At 45.1% G+C, this 17,339-nt stretch overlaps 1 protein-coding gene and 1 long non-coding RNA gene across 2 annotated transcripts in view; both read right to left on the bottom strand.

The window, feature by feature from the left end:
• LOC111967480 (uncharacterized) overlaps nucleotides 1-3,169 on the bottom strand; it is a 10,354-nt gene extending 7,185 nt beyond the window's left edge. The window contains exon 1 of the long non-coding RNA XR_002877765.2: nucleotides 2,871-3,169. This is a non-coding gene — a long non-coding RNA (uncharacterized lncRNA). The remainder of the gene's footprint in view (nucleotides 1-2,870) is intronic.
• A 232-nt stretch (nucleotides 3,170-3,401) lies between these two features.
• On the bottom strand, nucleotides 3,402-13,460 carry LOC111967479 (matrix metalloproteinase-17). Its single transcript, XM_023992528.2, is given in 13 exon segments — nucleotides 3,402-4,299; nucleotides 4,517-4,783; nucleotides 5,359-5,470; nucleotides 5,473-5,504; nucleotides 5,772-5,848; nucleotides 5,992-6,088; nucleotides 6,189-6,365; nucleotides 6,719-6,896; nucleotides 7,030-7,138; nucleotides 7,354-7,507; nucleotides 7,625-7,757; nucleotides 8,257-8,625; nucleotides 13,387-13,460. Coding segments are annotated over 12 exon segments (1,866 nt in total). The 5' UTR covers nucleotides 8,422-8,625; nucleotides 13,387-13,460; the 3' UTR covers nucleotides 3,402-3,934.
• Nucleotides 13,461-17,339: the final 3,879 nt, after the last annotated feature.

The following is a 17,339-nucleotide window of genomic DNA, read 5'->3' as shown; positions in this document are numbered from 1 at the left end:
TAGGCGAATTGGACATCATTTGAGTCAATTGGAGGTGACCTGTGGATGTATTTCAAGACCTACCTTCAAACCAGTGCCTCTATGCTTGACATCATGGGACAATCAAAAGAAATCAGCCCTTGACCTCAGAAAAAATAGGACCATGTACCATGGACCACGCAGCTGTCATACCGCTCAGGAAGGAGACGCGTTCTGTCTCCTAGAGATTAACCTCTAACGAGCCTCTACCCCGGGTCGGGATCACCCCCATCCCCCCCACACACTGATAGCATAGCTAGCATAGCTTCACAAGTAGATAGTAGCATCTAAATATCATTAAATCACAAGTCCAAGACACCAGATGAAAGATACAGATCTTGTGAATAAGCCACCATTTCAGATTTTTAAAATGTTTTACAGGGAAGACAAAATATGTAAATCTATTAGCTAAACACGTTAGCAAAATACACCACTATTCTAACTCCATCAGTTTCTTACTCCTTCAGGTGCTATCACCAATTCGGCTCAACTAAGATATTGATATCCACTAACCAAAGAAAAAACCTCTTCAGATGACAGTCTGATAACATATTCATGGTAAGGATAGTTTTTGTTAGAAAAAAGTGCATATTTCAGGTAGAAATCACAGTTTACAATTGCACCCACCATCACAAATCGACTAGAATTACTAGATAGAGCAACGTGTATGACCAATTTACTCATCATAAAACATCATAAAAATAGACAAAGCATAGCAATGGAAAGACCCAGGTCTTTGTGATTTCAGACCATATTTCAGATTTCTAAGCGTTTTTCAGCGAAAACACAATAAATCGATAAGTTAGCATACCACATGTGCAAACGTTACCAGAGCATCGATTCCAGCCAAAGAGCGCTATAACGTAATCACCGCCAAATATATTAATTTTTTCACTAACCTTCTCAGAATTCTTCGATGACACTCTAGCACGAGGCAGTTTAATTTGGAGACCCAAATATGCTAATGCAGAACAGCACCCCCTATAGTTGCAAGAAGTTGTACTTTGGTGCGAAAAGTGCAAATCAATCCCAGAACAACAGCAAAGGACCCTGTGAAGATGCTGGAGGAAACAGGTGCAAAAGTATCTATATCCACAGTAAAACGAGTCCAATATCGACATAACCTGAAAGGCCGCTCAGCAAGGAAGAAGCCACTGCTCCAAAACTGCCATAAAAAAGCCAGACTACGGTTTGCAACTGCACATGGGGACAAAGATCGTACTTTTTGTAGAAATGTCCTCTGGTCTGATGAAACAGAAATAGAACTGTTTGCCCATAATGACCATTGTTATGTTTGGAGGAAAAAGGGGGAGGCTTGCAAGCCGAAGAACACCATCCCAACCGAGAAGCACAGGGGTGGCAGCATCATGTTGTGGGTGTGCTTTGCTGCAGGAGGGACTGGTGCACTTCACAAAATAGATGGCATCTTGAGGAAGGAAAATTATGTGAATATATTGAAGCAACATCTCAAGATATTAGTCAGGTAGTTAAATCTTGGTCGCAAATGGGTTTTCCAAATGGACAATGACCCCAAGCATACTTCCCAGGTTGTGGCAAAATGGCTTAAGGACACATCTTAGGGCTAGGGGGCAGTGTTCGGAAGTTCGGATGAATGACTTGCCCAAAGTAATCTGCCTGTTACACAGGACCAGAAGCTAGGATATGCATATAATTGGTAGCATTGGATAGAAAACACTCTGAAGTTTCTAAAACTGTTAAAAATAATGTCTGTGAGTATAACAGAACTGATATGGCAGGCGAAAACCCGAGGAAAATCCATCCGGGAAATGTTTTTTTGAGGTCACAGTCCATTTCAATGCTTGTCTATGGGATATACAAATAAACAGCTCCCAGATTGCAGTTCCTATGGCTTACACTAGATGTCAACAGTCTTTAGAAAGGGTGTCAGGCTTGTTTTCTGAAAAAGCGAGTAGTTGTAGTTTTTCCAAGGTGTCTCTCATTAGAAATGTAGTCTTGTGGCGCGTAAATTAGGTGTGCGCTGTTCGTTATTTATCTTCCTTATTGAACATACTATTCTCCGTCTTAAATTGCATCATTTATTTAGATATTAGAGTACCTGAGGATTAATTAGAAACATCATTTGACTTTTTTGGACGAACTTTACTGGTAACTTTTTGAATTTGTTTGTATCCATGTTGAACGAGTGAATTACTGAATGAAGCGTGCCAACTAAACTGACATTTTTGGGATATAAAGAAGGACTTTATCAACTTTATCGTGTAGCTGGGACCCTTGGGATTGCAAACAGAGGAAGATCTTCAAAGGTAAGTGATGTATTTTATTGCTATTTGTTACTTTTGTGACGCCTGTGCTGGTTTGGAAAAGTATTTTGGTGTGGGGCGCTGTCCTCAGATAAGGACAACAAAGTCAAGGTATTGGAGTGGCCATCACAAAGCCTGACCTTAATCCTATAGAAGATTTGTGGGCAGAACTGAAAAAGCGTGTGCGAGCAAGGAGGCCTACAAACCTGACTCAGTTACATTAGCTCTGTCAGGAGGAATGGGCCAAAATTCACCCAACTTATTGTGGGAAGCTTGTGGATGGCTACCGGAAATGTTTGACCCAAGTTTAAAGGCAATGCTACCAAATACTAATTGAGTGTATGTAAACTTCTGACCCACTGGGAATGTGATGAAAGAAATAAAAGCTGAAATAAAATCATTCTCTCTACTATTATTTCTGACATTTCCATTCTTTAAAATCAAGTGGTGATCCTAACTGACTAAGACAATTTTACTATGATTAAATGTCAAGAATTGTGAAAAACTGAGTTTAATGTATTTGGCTGAAGTGTATGTAACTTCCGACTTCAACTGTAGGTGATTACTCACAGTATGCTGGTCTTCCCGGTGCGAGCGGTTTGACCAGATGTCCACAATCCTCTGGGGCCGGTGCTGCTGTTCCCACAGACAACAGAGCAAGGAGGAGGGCCACATAGAGGACACCACATTGTGTAAATCAAGATAAAACTGAGCCTGCAGAGAAGTAAGTTAGCAAGAAGGAAGTGTTTGTTGTCAATGAGCTGAAACACCTTCAATGTATACTGAGGTAAGACTGGTGTGTTTCAAGAGAATGTTTTCTCCCCATGTTACGCAATACCGAAGTTACCCAAATCAGCCTGTGGGGCCTACTTCCTACTGGATCCCCAAGGTCAATTTACATTGGTTGAACTCTAGAGGCAGTGACATCATGATTAAACCATGGACCTCTAACAACCTATCAATTATTTATAGTTTTGGTTTGGTTTGGGTCAGGTTCCTCTATAGGGCAACACCCCAAGAGACATGTTTTGACGGTGAACTATAAACCAAACATTGACTTACTTTTATTGCTTTTAGTATCAAATATAAATTAGACATCTGCACACTGAAGACAARGTTTTATTTTATTTCGTTAGATAACATTTTCTGAAATTGGCCAMAATTACACAATCATTGAGCGTTGGCTGTACAACAAGGTGCAAAGGGATACATTTCACAGATAGACAGAGACAGATTCTGCTGYAATATACAAATGTCCACGACAAACATTCCTCCTTTAGTGTGGAGAGACTTCTTGGTTGTGTCCAAAATTCCCAACTTCCCCTAACCCGTAACCCCTATACCACAGCCCTAAGTGTAGGTATGTAGAATGGATTGTAAGGGTGAATGGAAAACGTTGTCATAGAGGAAGGTGAGAAAGGGCCTAGCACCATTGACAACGGCAGCCACAACCTCTGGCTTGCCAAGGGAATGAATGGGGTGAGAGGAGGAGGCCATTGTAGTTATGGGACGTAGCCATGCGATAGAAGAGGGTGAGAGGTGGGAGGCCATCGTAGAGTACTGGGACGTAGCCATGGGACAGACGAGGTTGAGAGGTGGGAGGCCATCGTAGAATATTGGTACGTAGCCCAACATCACACAGTTATCAGTGGGAAGAGAGTCAATAGCAGGGCACTTATGAACGATGTCACACTCGTGCTGCCTCCTGTTGCTCCATTCAAGCAAGAGCATGGCCAGTTCTGCAGTCRCTCTCTGTCTATGTCTCTGTGTCTGTCCAGGCCCTTCCTCTGGCCTCTCCTCTCTTCTCTCCCCCTCTCGCGGAGCTCCTGCCGTCCAGTAGGGGGAGGCAGAGAGAGCGATAGGTCGTCTAGGACAGGTGCGGAGGGGTGAGGGCAGTCCAACCAATCGGCGGCCAGGGATCGGGGATATCCTGCCTCCGGGGCAGAGCCTGGGTAGGGGAACTTCCAATAGGAATCTCCTTTGAAGAGGTAGACGGAGCCTGAGGAAGTGATATAGGAGGGGGCTTAATGTATGTTGATATATACAGACTCACACATGTATTGTACATTACGTGTGGTGTCTCTCACACATATAATCTTTCATATTGTCACTCTCATAGAATCTCAGTCTGTTCTCCTCGTTCATCTCTCTCTCACTCACTTTCTCTCTCATACACTTTCTCTCTTTCTCCCTCTATTTCTCCCTCGCTCTCTCACCGTCTCTCTCAGTGGTAATCCCATTCACTCCTCCTCTGATAAGGTCAGCCCAGGTGTTACTCTCCTCTTCCTCTCCTCCTCCTGCTTCCCCCTCTCCAATCTCCCCCCACACTGGTCCTTCCTTTGGATCCCACATCAGGCCCTGCTCCACCTCTTCTTCCTCTCCTCCTCCCTTTCCTTCTGTCTCTCCCCATTTCCTCAGAGCTGAGAGGGGGCGGGGGTAGCCCTCCTGGAGAGAGAGGTCATTGAACAGCCAAAACTGGGACTCTACAAAACAAAATGGAAAGAGGCAATGAAGAGTGTTCTCAAGGTTGTGTCTGGTTTATAATTCATTCACATAGAGTATATGATTGCGGGTGGAGAGAGAAACTAGAATCAAGAGCATAGTTTAGTCTGTTGAATAGCACTAATTCTCCTCTGTTTGTTAAAGGTCCAATGCAGCGTTTTTATCTCAATATCAAACCATTTCTGGGTAACAATTACTGTGATTGTGTTAAATTAAAATGGTCAAAAAGAAACWAAAATAGCTTRGTAGCAAAGAGCAATTTCTCAAGCAAMAATTTTGCTACGACTGTCTGGGAGAGGGGAGGGGAAAACTGAAAATMAGCTGTTATTGGTAGAGAGGTTTGGAACTGTCTTTCTTATTGGTCTATTAACTAATTTACCACATGATGATGTCACCAGGCAGGCCAAAACTCCATCCCACCAAAACAGGCAGAAATTTCAGGTGTTTTTTTTCAAACAGCTCTTACTATAAAAATGGTCTTATTATAGTTTTCACAATTTCACAGCATTTTCCAACATCATAGTGTGTGGGGTGACTGGAGTCAGAGGTTACCTACCAGTGATGAAGATTATGGCGTGGTCCGAGTGTCTCTCCAACACAGCCTGCAGAGGGGGCAGGTTAGGGGGCAGACCCCCCCACAGCCTCCTCACCGAGGCCCCCCGGCGCTGACAACCAAGCCCCCAGTACTGACCCTCCAAATTACTCAGCCCTGCCAGAGCGGGGGGGGGGGGGGGGGGGGAAATAGAGAGGAAATAAGGTAGGATAGTCAGGAGTAGTAATATGAGGGGATTATTGGGTGAAGGACAGATACAGATAAAGAATGTGAGGTGAGGTGAGGTGAGACAGAGAGGAATTCAATACAAAGTCCTGCAGTGTGGGTACATCCACCAGGGGCGATCATGCCCGTAGTTTAAAACAGGAGGCTAGGGGAAAATAGTCCAACCATTAGGGAGACGACCTACACCACACCACCTTTAAAGAAGAACGTCTCTCCCTAATCTTTGGCCACTGCATCAAAGCTAGTGTTACAGCGGTCTACGGAATGGCTGAAAGAGAAGCAGAGAGCAACAGAGAGGATGAGAGGGAGGGAGAGATGCAGAGATGGAGGAGATAGTTATTGGTTGAATGGCTGCCCCTTATCCACTTTTGTTAACCTGTCAGGTACCTGGTGTCTGTAGTGTGTCAGTACCTGTGTCTGTGTCGGTGTCCGTGTCCGTCGCGATGCTGCAGCTGAGTTTCATGAACCAACCGAGGAACGTCTGTGACCATGAGTTGATTTCTATTACCTGTCAACACACCTTCCTTTCAGAACTCAGTACAACAACAGGAGGACACACACCCACACCAAGTGGACAAGTGATAATATACACAAACACAGAGACTGACCATAGAGCCTGGTGATGAGCTCCAGGTCGTTGGGGCCCAGACGGTAGTTGAGAGGGTCTCCTACGGGGCCCTGGTAGTAAGGTCTCATCACAGAGCGCCTGGCAGACGAGTGGGACAAACCCAGGGCGTGGCCAAATTCATGCACCAGCACGGTGAACAAGTCCGTTCCCTCAGAGGCTMGGGAGGGGCGAGGGTTGTGGGGAGGTGTAGAGTTTCAGTTTAGGGGGAATGTTAGCAGTGTCTTGTCTGTGTCCATAATATTCCAAAAATGTGTGTCAATAATATTTTCCAAATTGAACCCCTTACTATTGTAAACCTCAGGATGATTAAACAGTGGAGTTGACCATAAATTCTACCTAACTTACCAGAGGGCTGCACAGAACTATCACAGTAACGCAAATACTTGCCTTCAACTTTCAGATCTACAGGAAGTTCCTAGGGGACGGGGGGCTAGTGTTTGGTTTGGTATTGGCCTCTTTAACCCCCAGTAGCTCTTTTTCTTGTCTATGGGTCTTCTGGCTGTCACTCACCTGGCTGGCGGAACACCCACTCCTCCTCGGCATCTAGGTGTACACCGCCCGCTCTGGTGAGGTCAGAAGGGAAGAAGGCGTGGCCAACAGCTCCTCCTGCACCATCGAAGGGGTAGCCGTCACCATGGAAACCGTGGAGGAAGTCCACCTGCAGATCTGCCCCTTCTGGGCCTCCCACCTGGCAACGGGAGAAACAGGGAGTGAGGTCAGAGGTGGGGGGGGGGAGAGAGAGAGAGAGAAAGAGAGTGCGAGAGGGGTAATCTTTGTAATTCAACTATCACAAAAAGGAACGTCTAGAGAAAGAGACTGACCTCGTGGAACTCCAGCGGGGTTGGCTCCTCCCACACCCTCAGGGCGTAGAACACCAGAGAGCGAATCGTCTCGCGGGAGAGGGAGGAGGAGGTGGGGTATGAACGCAACCTAGGGACATTTATTTGAGAGAAAGAAAGAAAGCGAGGTAGGGAGAGCGAGAGAGAGAGAGAAAATTTGAGAAAATGAGAGAAGCATGACTAGGGAYTTCTAGGGAAGATGAGAAAGCTGTAGGGATGACAATTGAGGGATAAGTTAACGATTGAGTGATAAGTTGATGAATAAGAGGGTATGTTGGAGGGATGATGAGCAGAAGTCTAAGGAACCTCCAGTTGATGTTCCTTCGTGTCCATGTTGTCACAGCCCTCTTTCTCCTCAGGCCCTGCCCCTCCTGGAGCTGATTGGCCAGTGGTTTGGGCTCCTCCCCTTTGTCTGGCAGTGAACATCGCGGGGCTCGCATCAGAGCCAGCGTCTCCTCATCTTAGACAGGAGGACAGAGAGAGCGAGCGAGAAAGAGAGAAGGAGAGAGAGAACCACAGAGGATGGATACAATCACCCTAATTTCCCCAACCCCAACCCTCTTTTTTATTTTCTCACRTGCAACTCCTGTCTCCTCTAGGCCTGCAAACCTTTGCATGGCGCTAACAGCATGAGTGACAGCTGTCCAGGCTTGTAGCTGTCCAGTGGAGGGGTCCGAGGGCGGGAGGTAGCCATACCTCGTCAGCCAATCCTGGGACAAGACACCAAAGTATTGCATTGAGAAGCATCATGTAGGTAGGACTCAGGTGTAAACTACCGAGTCGTGGGTTCATTGTGACAATGTGACAACGTCATGAGCAGCAGAGGTGGTGGTTTTGAGTGGGTAAAGGGAAATCACAGGTTAAGTGGAAATCAGATAAGTAAAAAGCAGGGGTTGACTCGACAGCTCTTCAAAGTGTCTACATAAAGCGTCTAACTCAATAGACCAATCCTGTGAAGGTACATGACCATATGCACGTGAGCCCAGTTAAGCTTGCTCATCAAGGCAGCTCTAAATGAGTCAAAACCAGATCAAGGCATGTGATGTATCACCTTTGCTAGTGGATTGGTATTCACTATTTTCTCTATTCACTTTGACTATTTTCACTAGGCCAWCGTAAATGACAACTTGCTGAACTAAATAATCCATTCTGCATGAATAATAAAAACGTCCTTGTTAAAGACCTATACGCCTCTGCATTGTCCCTCACCACCAGTCCAGTGGTCTCGTCGTCCGTGGGGGTAACAGGAGTAGAGCATGTGGAAGCTGTTGTGTCCGTTGGGGCAACTGCTGAGCCTTGGACCCCGGCCACGGACACGGTTTGCATGCYCTCGCACACGTACAGGAGGAGAAAACTCCACGCCGCTGCCTTCATCCTGCTGGCGTTCACATATTCCAATCAAACTCGGGAAACAAAGTTGGAGTGAACATTTATCACCTCCGGTCAGTTCAGCCATGCGACTGGTCAAGGTCTATGAGGTGTCATCCGTCCTTCATGGTCGGGTTGACGGTGCAGAGTGAAGGTAAGCCGTGACAGGACCTCTTGGAACTTTTTGCCTCGTGAAACCAGTCCAACGCTCTGGGAATGGGAGGGAGAAACCACCGGTTTACATTGTTGGTTTTACGCTGTTGTTGCCAAAGCGAACATTGACACAGTTTATGTTAAAGGKTTTAAATGACTACGAAGCTTGGCTTTGCACCATATGGCACAAATATTTCAAACATGCAAGAAGAACTGCCCCTGCCTACCTGAGAGTCCCTGCCAATCTTCTGAAAACACCGGAAACCGTACCTCTTCAAAGAGTATCTTTTTTTGCAACAAAGCATCCTTCACTCATGCTGCCAAACATACCCTCGTAAAACTGACTATCCTGCCGATCCTTGACTTSGGCGATGTCATTTACAAAATAGCTTCCAACACTCTACTCAGCAAATTGGATGCAGTCTATCACAGTGCCATCCGTTTTGTCACCAAAGCCCCATATACTACCCACCACTGCGACCTGTACGCTCTCGTTGGCTGGCCCTCGCTTCATATTCGTCGCCAAATCCACTGGCTCCAGGTCATCTATAATTCTTTGCTAGCTAAAGCCCCACCTTATCTCAGCTCACTGGTCACCATAGCAGCACCCACCCATAGCACGCGCTCCAGCAGGTATATTTCACTGGTCACCCCCAAAGCCAATTCCTCCTTTGGCCGCCTTTCCTTCCAGTTCTCTGCTGCCAATGACTGGAACGAATTGCAAAAATCACTGAAGCTGGAGACCCAAATCTCCCTCACTAACTTTAAACACCAGCTGTCAGAGCAGCTCACAGATCACTGCACCTGTACATAGCCCATCTGTAAATAGCCCATCCAACTACCTCATCCCCATACTGTTATTTTTTATCTTTCTCCTTTGCACCCCAGTATCTCTACTTGCACATTCATCTTCCATTCCAGTGTTTAATTGCTATATTGGAATTATTTCACCACTATGGCATATTTATTGCCTTACCTCTCTTATCTTACCTCATTTGCACACACTGTATATAGACATTTTTTTCTCTATTGTGTTATTGACTGTATGTTTGTTTATTCCATGTGTAACTGTGTTGTTGTTTGTGTCGCACTGCTTTGCTTTATCTTGGCCAGGTCGCAGTTGTAAATGAGAACTTGTTCTCAACTAGCCTACCTGGTTAAATAAAGGTGAAATAAAAAATAAAATAAAATCCTAAATAATCGCCCTCCATGACCCCCACCCCCCCAAAAAACGATATATGTGTTGGTTCAGGATATATATACAGTATATATATATCAATATACACTACATGATCAAAAGTATGTGGACACCTGCTCYTGGGAGTTGGTCCCCCCTTTGTGGCTATAACAGCCTCTACTTTTCTGGGAAGGCTTTCCAGTATATGTTGGAACATTGCTGCGGGGACTCGCTTCCATTCAGCCACAAGAGCATTAGTGAGGTCGGGCACTGATGTTGGGCGAGTAGGCCTGGCTCTCAGTCATCGTTCCAATTCATCCCAAAGGTGTTCGATTGGGTTGAGGTCAGGGCTCTGTGCAGGCCAGTCAAGTTCTTCCACACCGATCTCGACAAACCATTTCTGTATGGATCTCGCTTTGTGCAAGGGGGCATTGTCATGCTGAAACAGAAAGGGCATTCCCAAACTGTTACCACAAAGCACAGAATCATCTAGAATGTCATTGTATGCTGTAGTGTTAAGATTTCCCTTCACTGGAACTAAGGGGCCTAGCCCGAACCATGAAAAACAGCTCCAGACCATTATTCCTCCTCCACCAAACTTTACAGTTGGCACTCTGCATTTGGGCAGATAGTGTTTTCCTGGCATCCGCCAAACCCAGATTTGTCTGTCGGACTGTCAAATGGTGAAGTGTGATTCATCACTCCAGAGAACGCGTTTTCACTGCTCCAGAGTCCAATGGCGGTGAGCTTWKCACCACTCCAGCCGACGCTTGGCATTGCGCATGGTTTTCTTAGGTTTGTGTGCGGCTGCTCGGCCATGGAAACACATTTTATGAAGCTCCGTTATGTGCTGACGTTGCTTCCAGAGGCAGTTTGGAACTTGGTAGTGAGTGTTTTGCAACTGAGGACAGACGATTTTTACGGGCTTCAGCACTCGGCGGTCCCYTTCTGTGAGCTTGTGTGGCCTACCACTTCGCGGCTGAGCAATTGTTGCTCCTAGACGTTTCCACTTCACGATAACAGCACTTACAGTTGACAAGGGCAGCTCTAGCAGGGTCAAAATTTGACAAACTGACTTGTTGGAAAGGTGGCATCCTATGACGGTGCCACGTTGAAAGTCACTGAGCTCTTCAGTAAGACCATTCTACTGCCAATGTTTGTCTATGGAGATTGCATGGCGGTGTGCTCGATTTTATACACCTGTCAGCAATGGGTGTGGCTGAAATAGCCAAATCCACTAATTTGAAGGGGTGTCCATATACTTTTGTATATATAGTGTATATAATTATTTAGTTTGTGGGGCCGTTGGAAATGTTTTGGTCACAGTTAGGTAGCCTATATTGAAAAGGAGACCCTGGTCTCAATTGGGCTTCCCWGATTAAATAAAAGTTAATAKAAATATGAAATTCACAACTGGCACGCAGATCTTGAGAAATGGTAGGATCAATTGTAAATTGYCAATCACCAAAGAAGGGAGAAGGGAAACAGAGAAGGGAAACTTTCTGCGAATATTTTGACATTGTATCAACAAGGCGGCTCGGAGAATATTGAAACATTCTGTATCAACAAGGCAGCTCCGAGAATATTGATTGCAACATAGTAGCCAACGAAGGTGCGGCATCTTTCCATGGGCCAGTTTGACTCTGTCTGATATTATTATTTTGCCTACGTGGTAATTGCACTGTCTGGGTGGTTATTATAAAAATATAAAAAACTACATCCACACTAAATAACTTAGCACTATTTAATAACGTTTTGCTAGCAAGATTGATCTGTAAGTATATGTGATTTTAATTGAGCAAGATGGACAAGCAAGACTGATAGAGTGAGAGGTGGAAATGGATTATACCAGAGGCAGGTGGGCTACAGGTAGGGATTAGGGATGCAGGCAGAGGATGATGAAGAAYTAGGCCTACAACTAAATCATTATTGATTTGCATGATCTCAATTATCATTCTGTCACTGTATGACAATGTACATGTTTTATATCCTACAATTGTCATTGTCTTTGAAGCCAAAAACAGGACATGTATTTTGGAGAAATGCTCTCAATAGCAAGTTGTTCAGTTGTGGGGGGGTTTCATACCACAAATTGCACTAGCTTACTGGGAAAATGTATCTAAATATCAATTAGGCCCATAGATATCACAGCATTTTAAGAGCAATAAAATAGCTTTTGGTTTCGAAAGGTCACCTAAAAGGAGGGCTCCCTAACCTCCCAATTACCAATGCAATTAACCCCTGGCTCTCAGATTACAACAAGGTTTACACGGCCGAGTTCAAATGCTGACATTAAAATCAAAGCAATCGGCGCACTGCACAAACCGCGGACTGGCAAAGCAAGCTAGCACCTTCTCTGCTTTCTAAAAGTGAGAGAAAAGGGCGCGAACTGGCAGCTGCTCTCCGAGCGACGCTCCACATGGTCCTAAAGCCAGCRTTGGAAACKTTAAACAGCTGTTGCGTTTTAACCGGGATTGGAATGATTTGAGTCTACTTTTTTGTTGTTGCCTACTTTACATTTTTGGTCTTGAGCTAGCTAGGGTATGGCGACCCAACTGACGCCTCTACTGTATAGCCTCGTTTTTACTCAGCATAAAAGTGAGTAAATCTACCTCTTTCTCATTGAGACATTTTAAATAATATGTATATAATGCAGAGATACAATATTATATTCATACTGAAAATAATGATGAATGAAAATGTCGATGAAGATGGTCAGGACATGTAGGCATGATCAATAGGAGACGAACCAAGAAATATCTAATCAGGAGATGGAAGAACATTTGCATAAAGTAAATAAGGGAGGGGTGTACGGAAATGGAAGGGTGTGTACAATAAGATTTAATTTCGAAGAGGGAAAGTGTGTGTGGGATGGAGGTGGGAGTAAGGGGGGCTGAGAAGGATGTGGTGGTTTAATTAAATTAGCGGCTGTCATTTAGTTAAAGAAGGGGGGGGGCAAAAAGGGAGGGATGGAAGGATGGATGAAAGGATAGAGAGATCATGGAGGACAGTTTTAAGGTAATGGGATTAAAGTGGAATGTGGGTTCAGTCCTTTTCTCAAGGGACAGATAGAAGGAGAAAGGGAGGAAATAAAAGACAAGTGGTGCCTCCATCTCCCTTTCAAGGATAAAAGGAGAGAGTAAAGGGGAGACTAGGAGAGAGACGCTTAAGAGAGGAGGTAGGCTACAGAAAGAAAGAAAGGGAGGTGTACAGTAAGGTGGGTGAAGGGTGGCATGTGGTGGTTGAGTAATGAAAGTGCCAGCGGGTGTTAATGAAGGGATTCTTTAATTATGCTGGGTTCCAAACACGCACTCTTGACTTGGGCCCGCCATCTGGTTCAGTGCATGTTGGCGTTCTAAAGCACTCATCACGCACAAATGGTTCTAACACCCACTGTCAGACAATATGGCAAAGAAACACATTAGCTAAAAAGCATACTGTAAGAGGGGGTGCAAATTAAAAATATATTATGTTTAATAGCTACTACAATGCATCTGTTAACCAATACTGGAAACAAAGTGCAACATTCCTTTTTACTGCATACACACAAACTCAAAAATAGTGCATACTCACACAAGTTGATTCTCACGATTGACAGTTAAACAAAAATTGATAAAAAGTGCAGTTTATCCAGTGCTTACCTTACCCTTCGTCCCTGCCTTCGAACTCTCTCTCTCTCGCTCTCTCCTCACTCACTCTGAACAGGTATATCCCTCTTTTTTCCGTCTTCTCTTTTATTCCTCCTCCACCCCCTCCCTCTCCTTCTTTATCACCCCCCCCCCCCCCCCCCCCCATGTTGCTGAGCTCTCACAATAGTCTCCTCAATACTACCACTAAAACAAATCTGTGTGTGTGTCACTCAAACCACACATATGGCTATCAATCCTTTCCAACTCCTAATTAATTGTAATATTTATACACAGTATATATGTGTGTACTGTATACTGTATGTAAACTATAACACATTCAATATGAAAACCACATTTTGAATTAATCCATGTTTTTTTTTTAAATAATTCAATTAGGCTCAGAAACGTGTTTGGCATGGCGTATAAGAATACATTTGATGTGTAACTAAAGATTCTCTCTGTGGAATTAGTGAGAGTGAGACAGCACATATAGTGTGTTTGTTTGTGTCTCTGTGTGTGTGAGTGTGAGTGTCCACGTTTGACTGTGTGTAGTAAGGAGGGGGGTTAGTAAGATTTTGATTAAATCATCTTAACGAAAGGATTTAAAAAAATGTAAGATAAAGATTAGAACAGATCTCGCTCGCTAACTGTCTCTCTAGATCCCACTCTCTTTCTCTCTACAGGGGTATTATTCTATCCTACTGACCTCCTTCTGGAAATAATACTGACTAAGAAAGCCAATTACCAACATTTTTTTCACTAGGCAAGTCAGTTAAGAACAAATTCTTATTTACAATGACAGCCTACCGGGGAACAGTGGGTTAATTGCCTTGTTCAGGGGTAGAACGATAGATTTTTACATTGTTGGCTCGGGGATTTGATTCAGCAACCCTTCAGTTACTGGCCCAATGCTCTAACCTCTAGGCTACCTGCCACCCCAAACAGAGGAGACAGAAAGAATACAGAGCCAAAAATAAGCAGATTTGAGCGACAATGCAGGATAACTATAACACCACCTGTTGAAACTTTCTATCGACAGAGAGAGAGAGAGAAAGGAGAGAGAGAGAGAAAGGAGAGAGAGAGAGAAAGGAGAGAGAGAGAACAGATGCTTCCCTCTTTCTCCTCCTCCATTCTCTCTCTCCCTCGGGGGGAAAGGTTTGATTGAAAAAGGACGTTAGGACACCCTGTTTTTACAAGAAAACTTGATCCCCTGATCTGCCCCTAATCTTTAACCAGGACCTGTCATAGCAGAGACAAAAAGGGATAAAATACCTAATGGCAACATTAGCACCACCACTTCGCTCATTTAAAGCCCTCACTCTGAACCTCAACTCATCACAACCTCGCCAACTGACCCCATTTTTCTGTGATATTTTTCTTTTCTCTGGGCTTTTTCCCCCTACCATAGAATGCCTACCCTAATTTGGAGTAAACTTCAACTGCTACTTACAGCTATTTCACTCACATCTACGGTATCTGTAGTTAAATACTTATACATATATTCCTCATTTCCTCTTTCTTCAAGTGCTGGATTTTCACCCACAGCAGCCAATCCACCATTCATTCTGATCTTAACTCCAAACCTCCAATGTCCACAGATTAACCCATCTTTCCCAGTATAATGCCATTTTATTTCGCAATACATCCTTATAGCAAGTACTTTATATAATAGCTTACATTGAAACAAACTGATTGATGTGTCAATTGTTGTTTTATATGTCAGTTCATAGACCCAATGCCAAGGTATTGGGACATCAAAACCCTGTTCGCAACTGTGGTTTAACACCATTGACTATATTCGAATTCCTTGAATCTATAGTTGGCTGCCAACTAGGTGGAGAAAATAGAAAATAGTTTCCCCTGTTGTCTTGACGATGGGGCCAACCCACATGAATGCATGTGGTGGTTGGGCAGGGTCAAAGGTGATGTGCTGGAGGGGGAGATGGTTAACGCATGGAGGCTGTATTTTGTACTCCTGAAACAGGGAAGGGGGTATAGGCTTGAATATGTGAATGGGCTTGTGTGTCTGGGAATCTGCGAATGCCCCAATTGTGGGGCTGAACTTGTGGTTCCCCAGGCAACTGAGGCACTTTTTAGGAACTCTACATTGCATGGGGTCTTTGTTGTTCACTCAGCATGTGGCATACCTCACAACTGACATCTTTCAGATGTCCTGTTTTTTTTTTACACTCTGCAACATTAAGGATATAAGAGTTCTTACTGGGTTAATTGTCCTGTCACATACTCCTAGAAGGAACCCACTGGGTACAGACATCCATTCGACGTCTATTCCACGTTGGTTCAACGTCATTTCACTGAAATGACATGGAAACCATGTTGATTCAACCAGTGTGCCCAGTGGGAAGGGTGTTCATTGCCTGATGCCAGTCTGCTCCAATGACAAGAACAGGGTTGGGAAGGTTGTTGAAATGACCAGATCATCAAATGACACTGATTATTTTACATTTTTCACTGTAGATAATCTTTAGTTCAACTAAAACTAATATGGCAGGCACTTCAGTGCAGAAACASACTGGCATCCTCTCTAGGACYACTGGCATTAGACTTACAGTAACTGACATCAAGTGAGGCCAACTCCATAAGGAACATCACTTGGAGGAGAATGCAGAGCCATACTGTGACTGTAGGCCTGCTGTTAGCTGGGTATTCAAATCGAATCAAATTTTATTTGTCACATGCTCCGAATACAACAGGTGTAGACCTTACCGTGAATGTAAATAGAACTGGTGTCCATTTGATTAATTGTTCAGCCGTCTTATGGCTTGGGGGTAGAAGCTGTTAAGGAGCCTTTTGGACCAAAGACTTGGCGCTGCCGTACCGCTTGCCGTGCGGTAGCAGAGAGAACAGTCTATGACTTGGGTGACTGGAGTCTTTGTACATTTTTTGTAGTCCACAGTGTCCCTATTGTGCCTCTATCTTTCCCCTGTTAACTAGATGTCTAGTTAGGGAAGCATAAACCTCTGATGTTGCACAGACGACTGCTATAGTTGAAATGCTAGAGTTGACTGCAGATGCTAGAGTTGAAATGCTAGAGTTGACTGCAGATGCTAGAGTTGAAATGCTAGAGTTGACTGCTAGATGCTAGAGTTGAAAGCTAGAGGCTAGAGTTGAAATGCTAGAGTTGACTGCTAGATGCTAGAGTTGAAATGCTAGAGTTGACTGCTAGATGCTAGAGTTGACTACTAGATGCTAGAGTTGACTACTAGATGCTAGAGTTGACTGCTAGTTGACTGCTAGATGTGCACATATATGTTGCTGGGGCCTGGCTTTAGGGTAGCTGGGGTACAACTTTACAACAGGGATGTATTTCTGGAAACCGAGTTTGCGCCATCCTACATTACAGATCGCCCCATTCAGAAACCAACCCTACCAGGCCCCAGCACCAACCCTGCCCTGCCAGGCCCCAGCAACATTCCAGTCCTGCCAGGCCCCAGCACCAACCTACCAGGCCCCAGCACTATTCCAGTCCTGCCAGGCTCCAGCACCAACTCTACCAGGCCCCAGCACTATTCCAAGTCCTGCCAGGCCCCAGCACAACCTGACAGGCCCCAGCACTATTCCAGTCCTGCCAGGCTCCAGCACCAACCTGCCAGGCCCCAGCACTATTAGCCCTGCCAGGCCCAGCACCAACTTGCCAGGCCCCAGCACCAACCTACCAGGCCCCAGCACTATTCCAGCCCTGCCAGGCTCCAGCACCAACCTGCCAGGCCCAGCACTATTCCAGCCCTGCCAGGCCCGCAGCACACCTGCCAGGCCCAGCACCAACCCTGCCCTGCCAGGCCCCAGCAACATTCCAGTCCTGCCAGGCCCAGCACAACCTACCAGGCCCCAGCACTATTCCAGCCCTGCCAGGCCCAGCACCAACCTACCAGGCCCCAGCACCATTTCAGCCCTGCCAGGCCCAGCACCAACCTGCCAGGCCCCAGCACTATTCAGTCCTGCCA

The sequence above is a fragment of the Salvelinus sp. IW2-2015 genome, linkage group LG8 (assembly GCF_002910315.2).
Source record: "Salvelinus sp. IW2-2015 linkage group LG8, ASM291031v2, whole genome shotgun sequence".
In the NCBI taxonomy this organism is placed as follows: Eukaryota; Metazoa; Chordata; class Actinopteri; order Salmoniformes; family Salmonidae; genus Salvelinus; species Salvelinus sp. IW2-2015.
The sequence above is the reverse complement of the archived record's forward strand: the minus strand, read 5'-3'. Positions and strand labels throughout refer to the sequence as shown.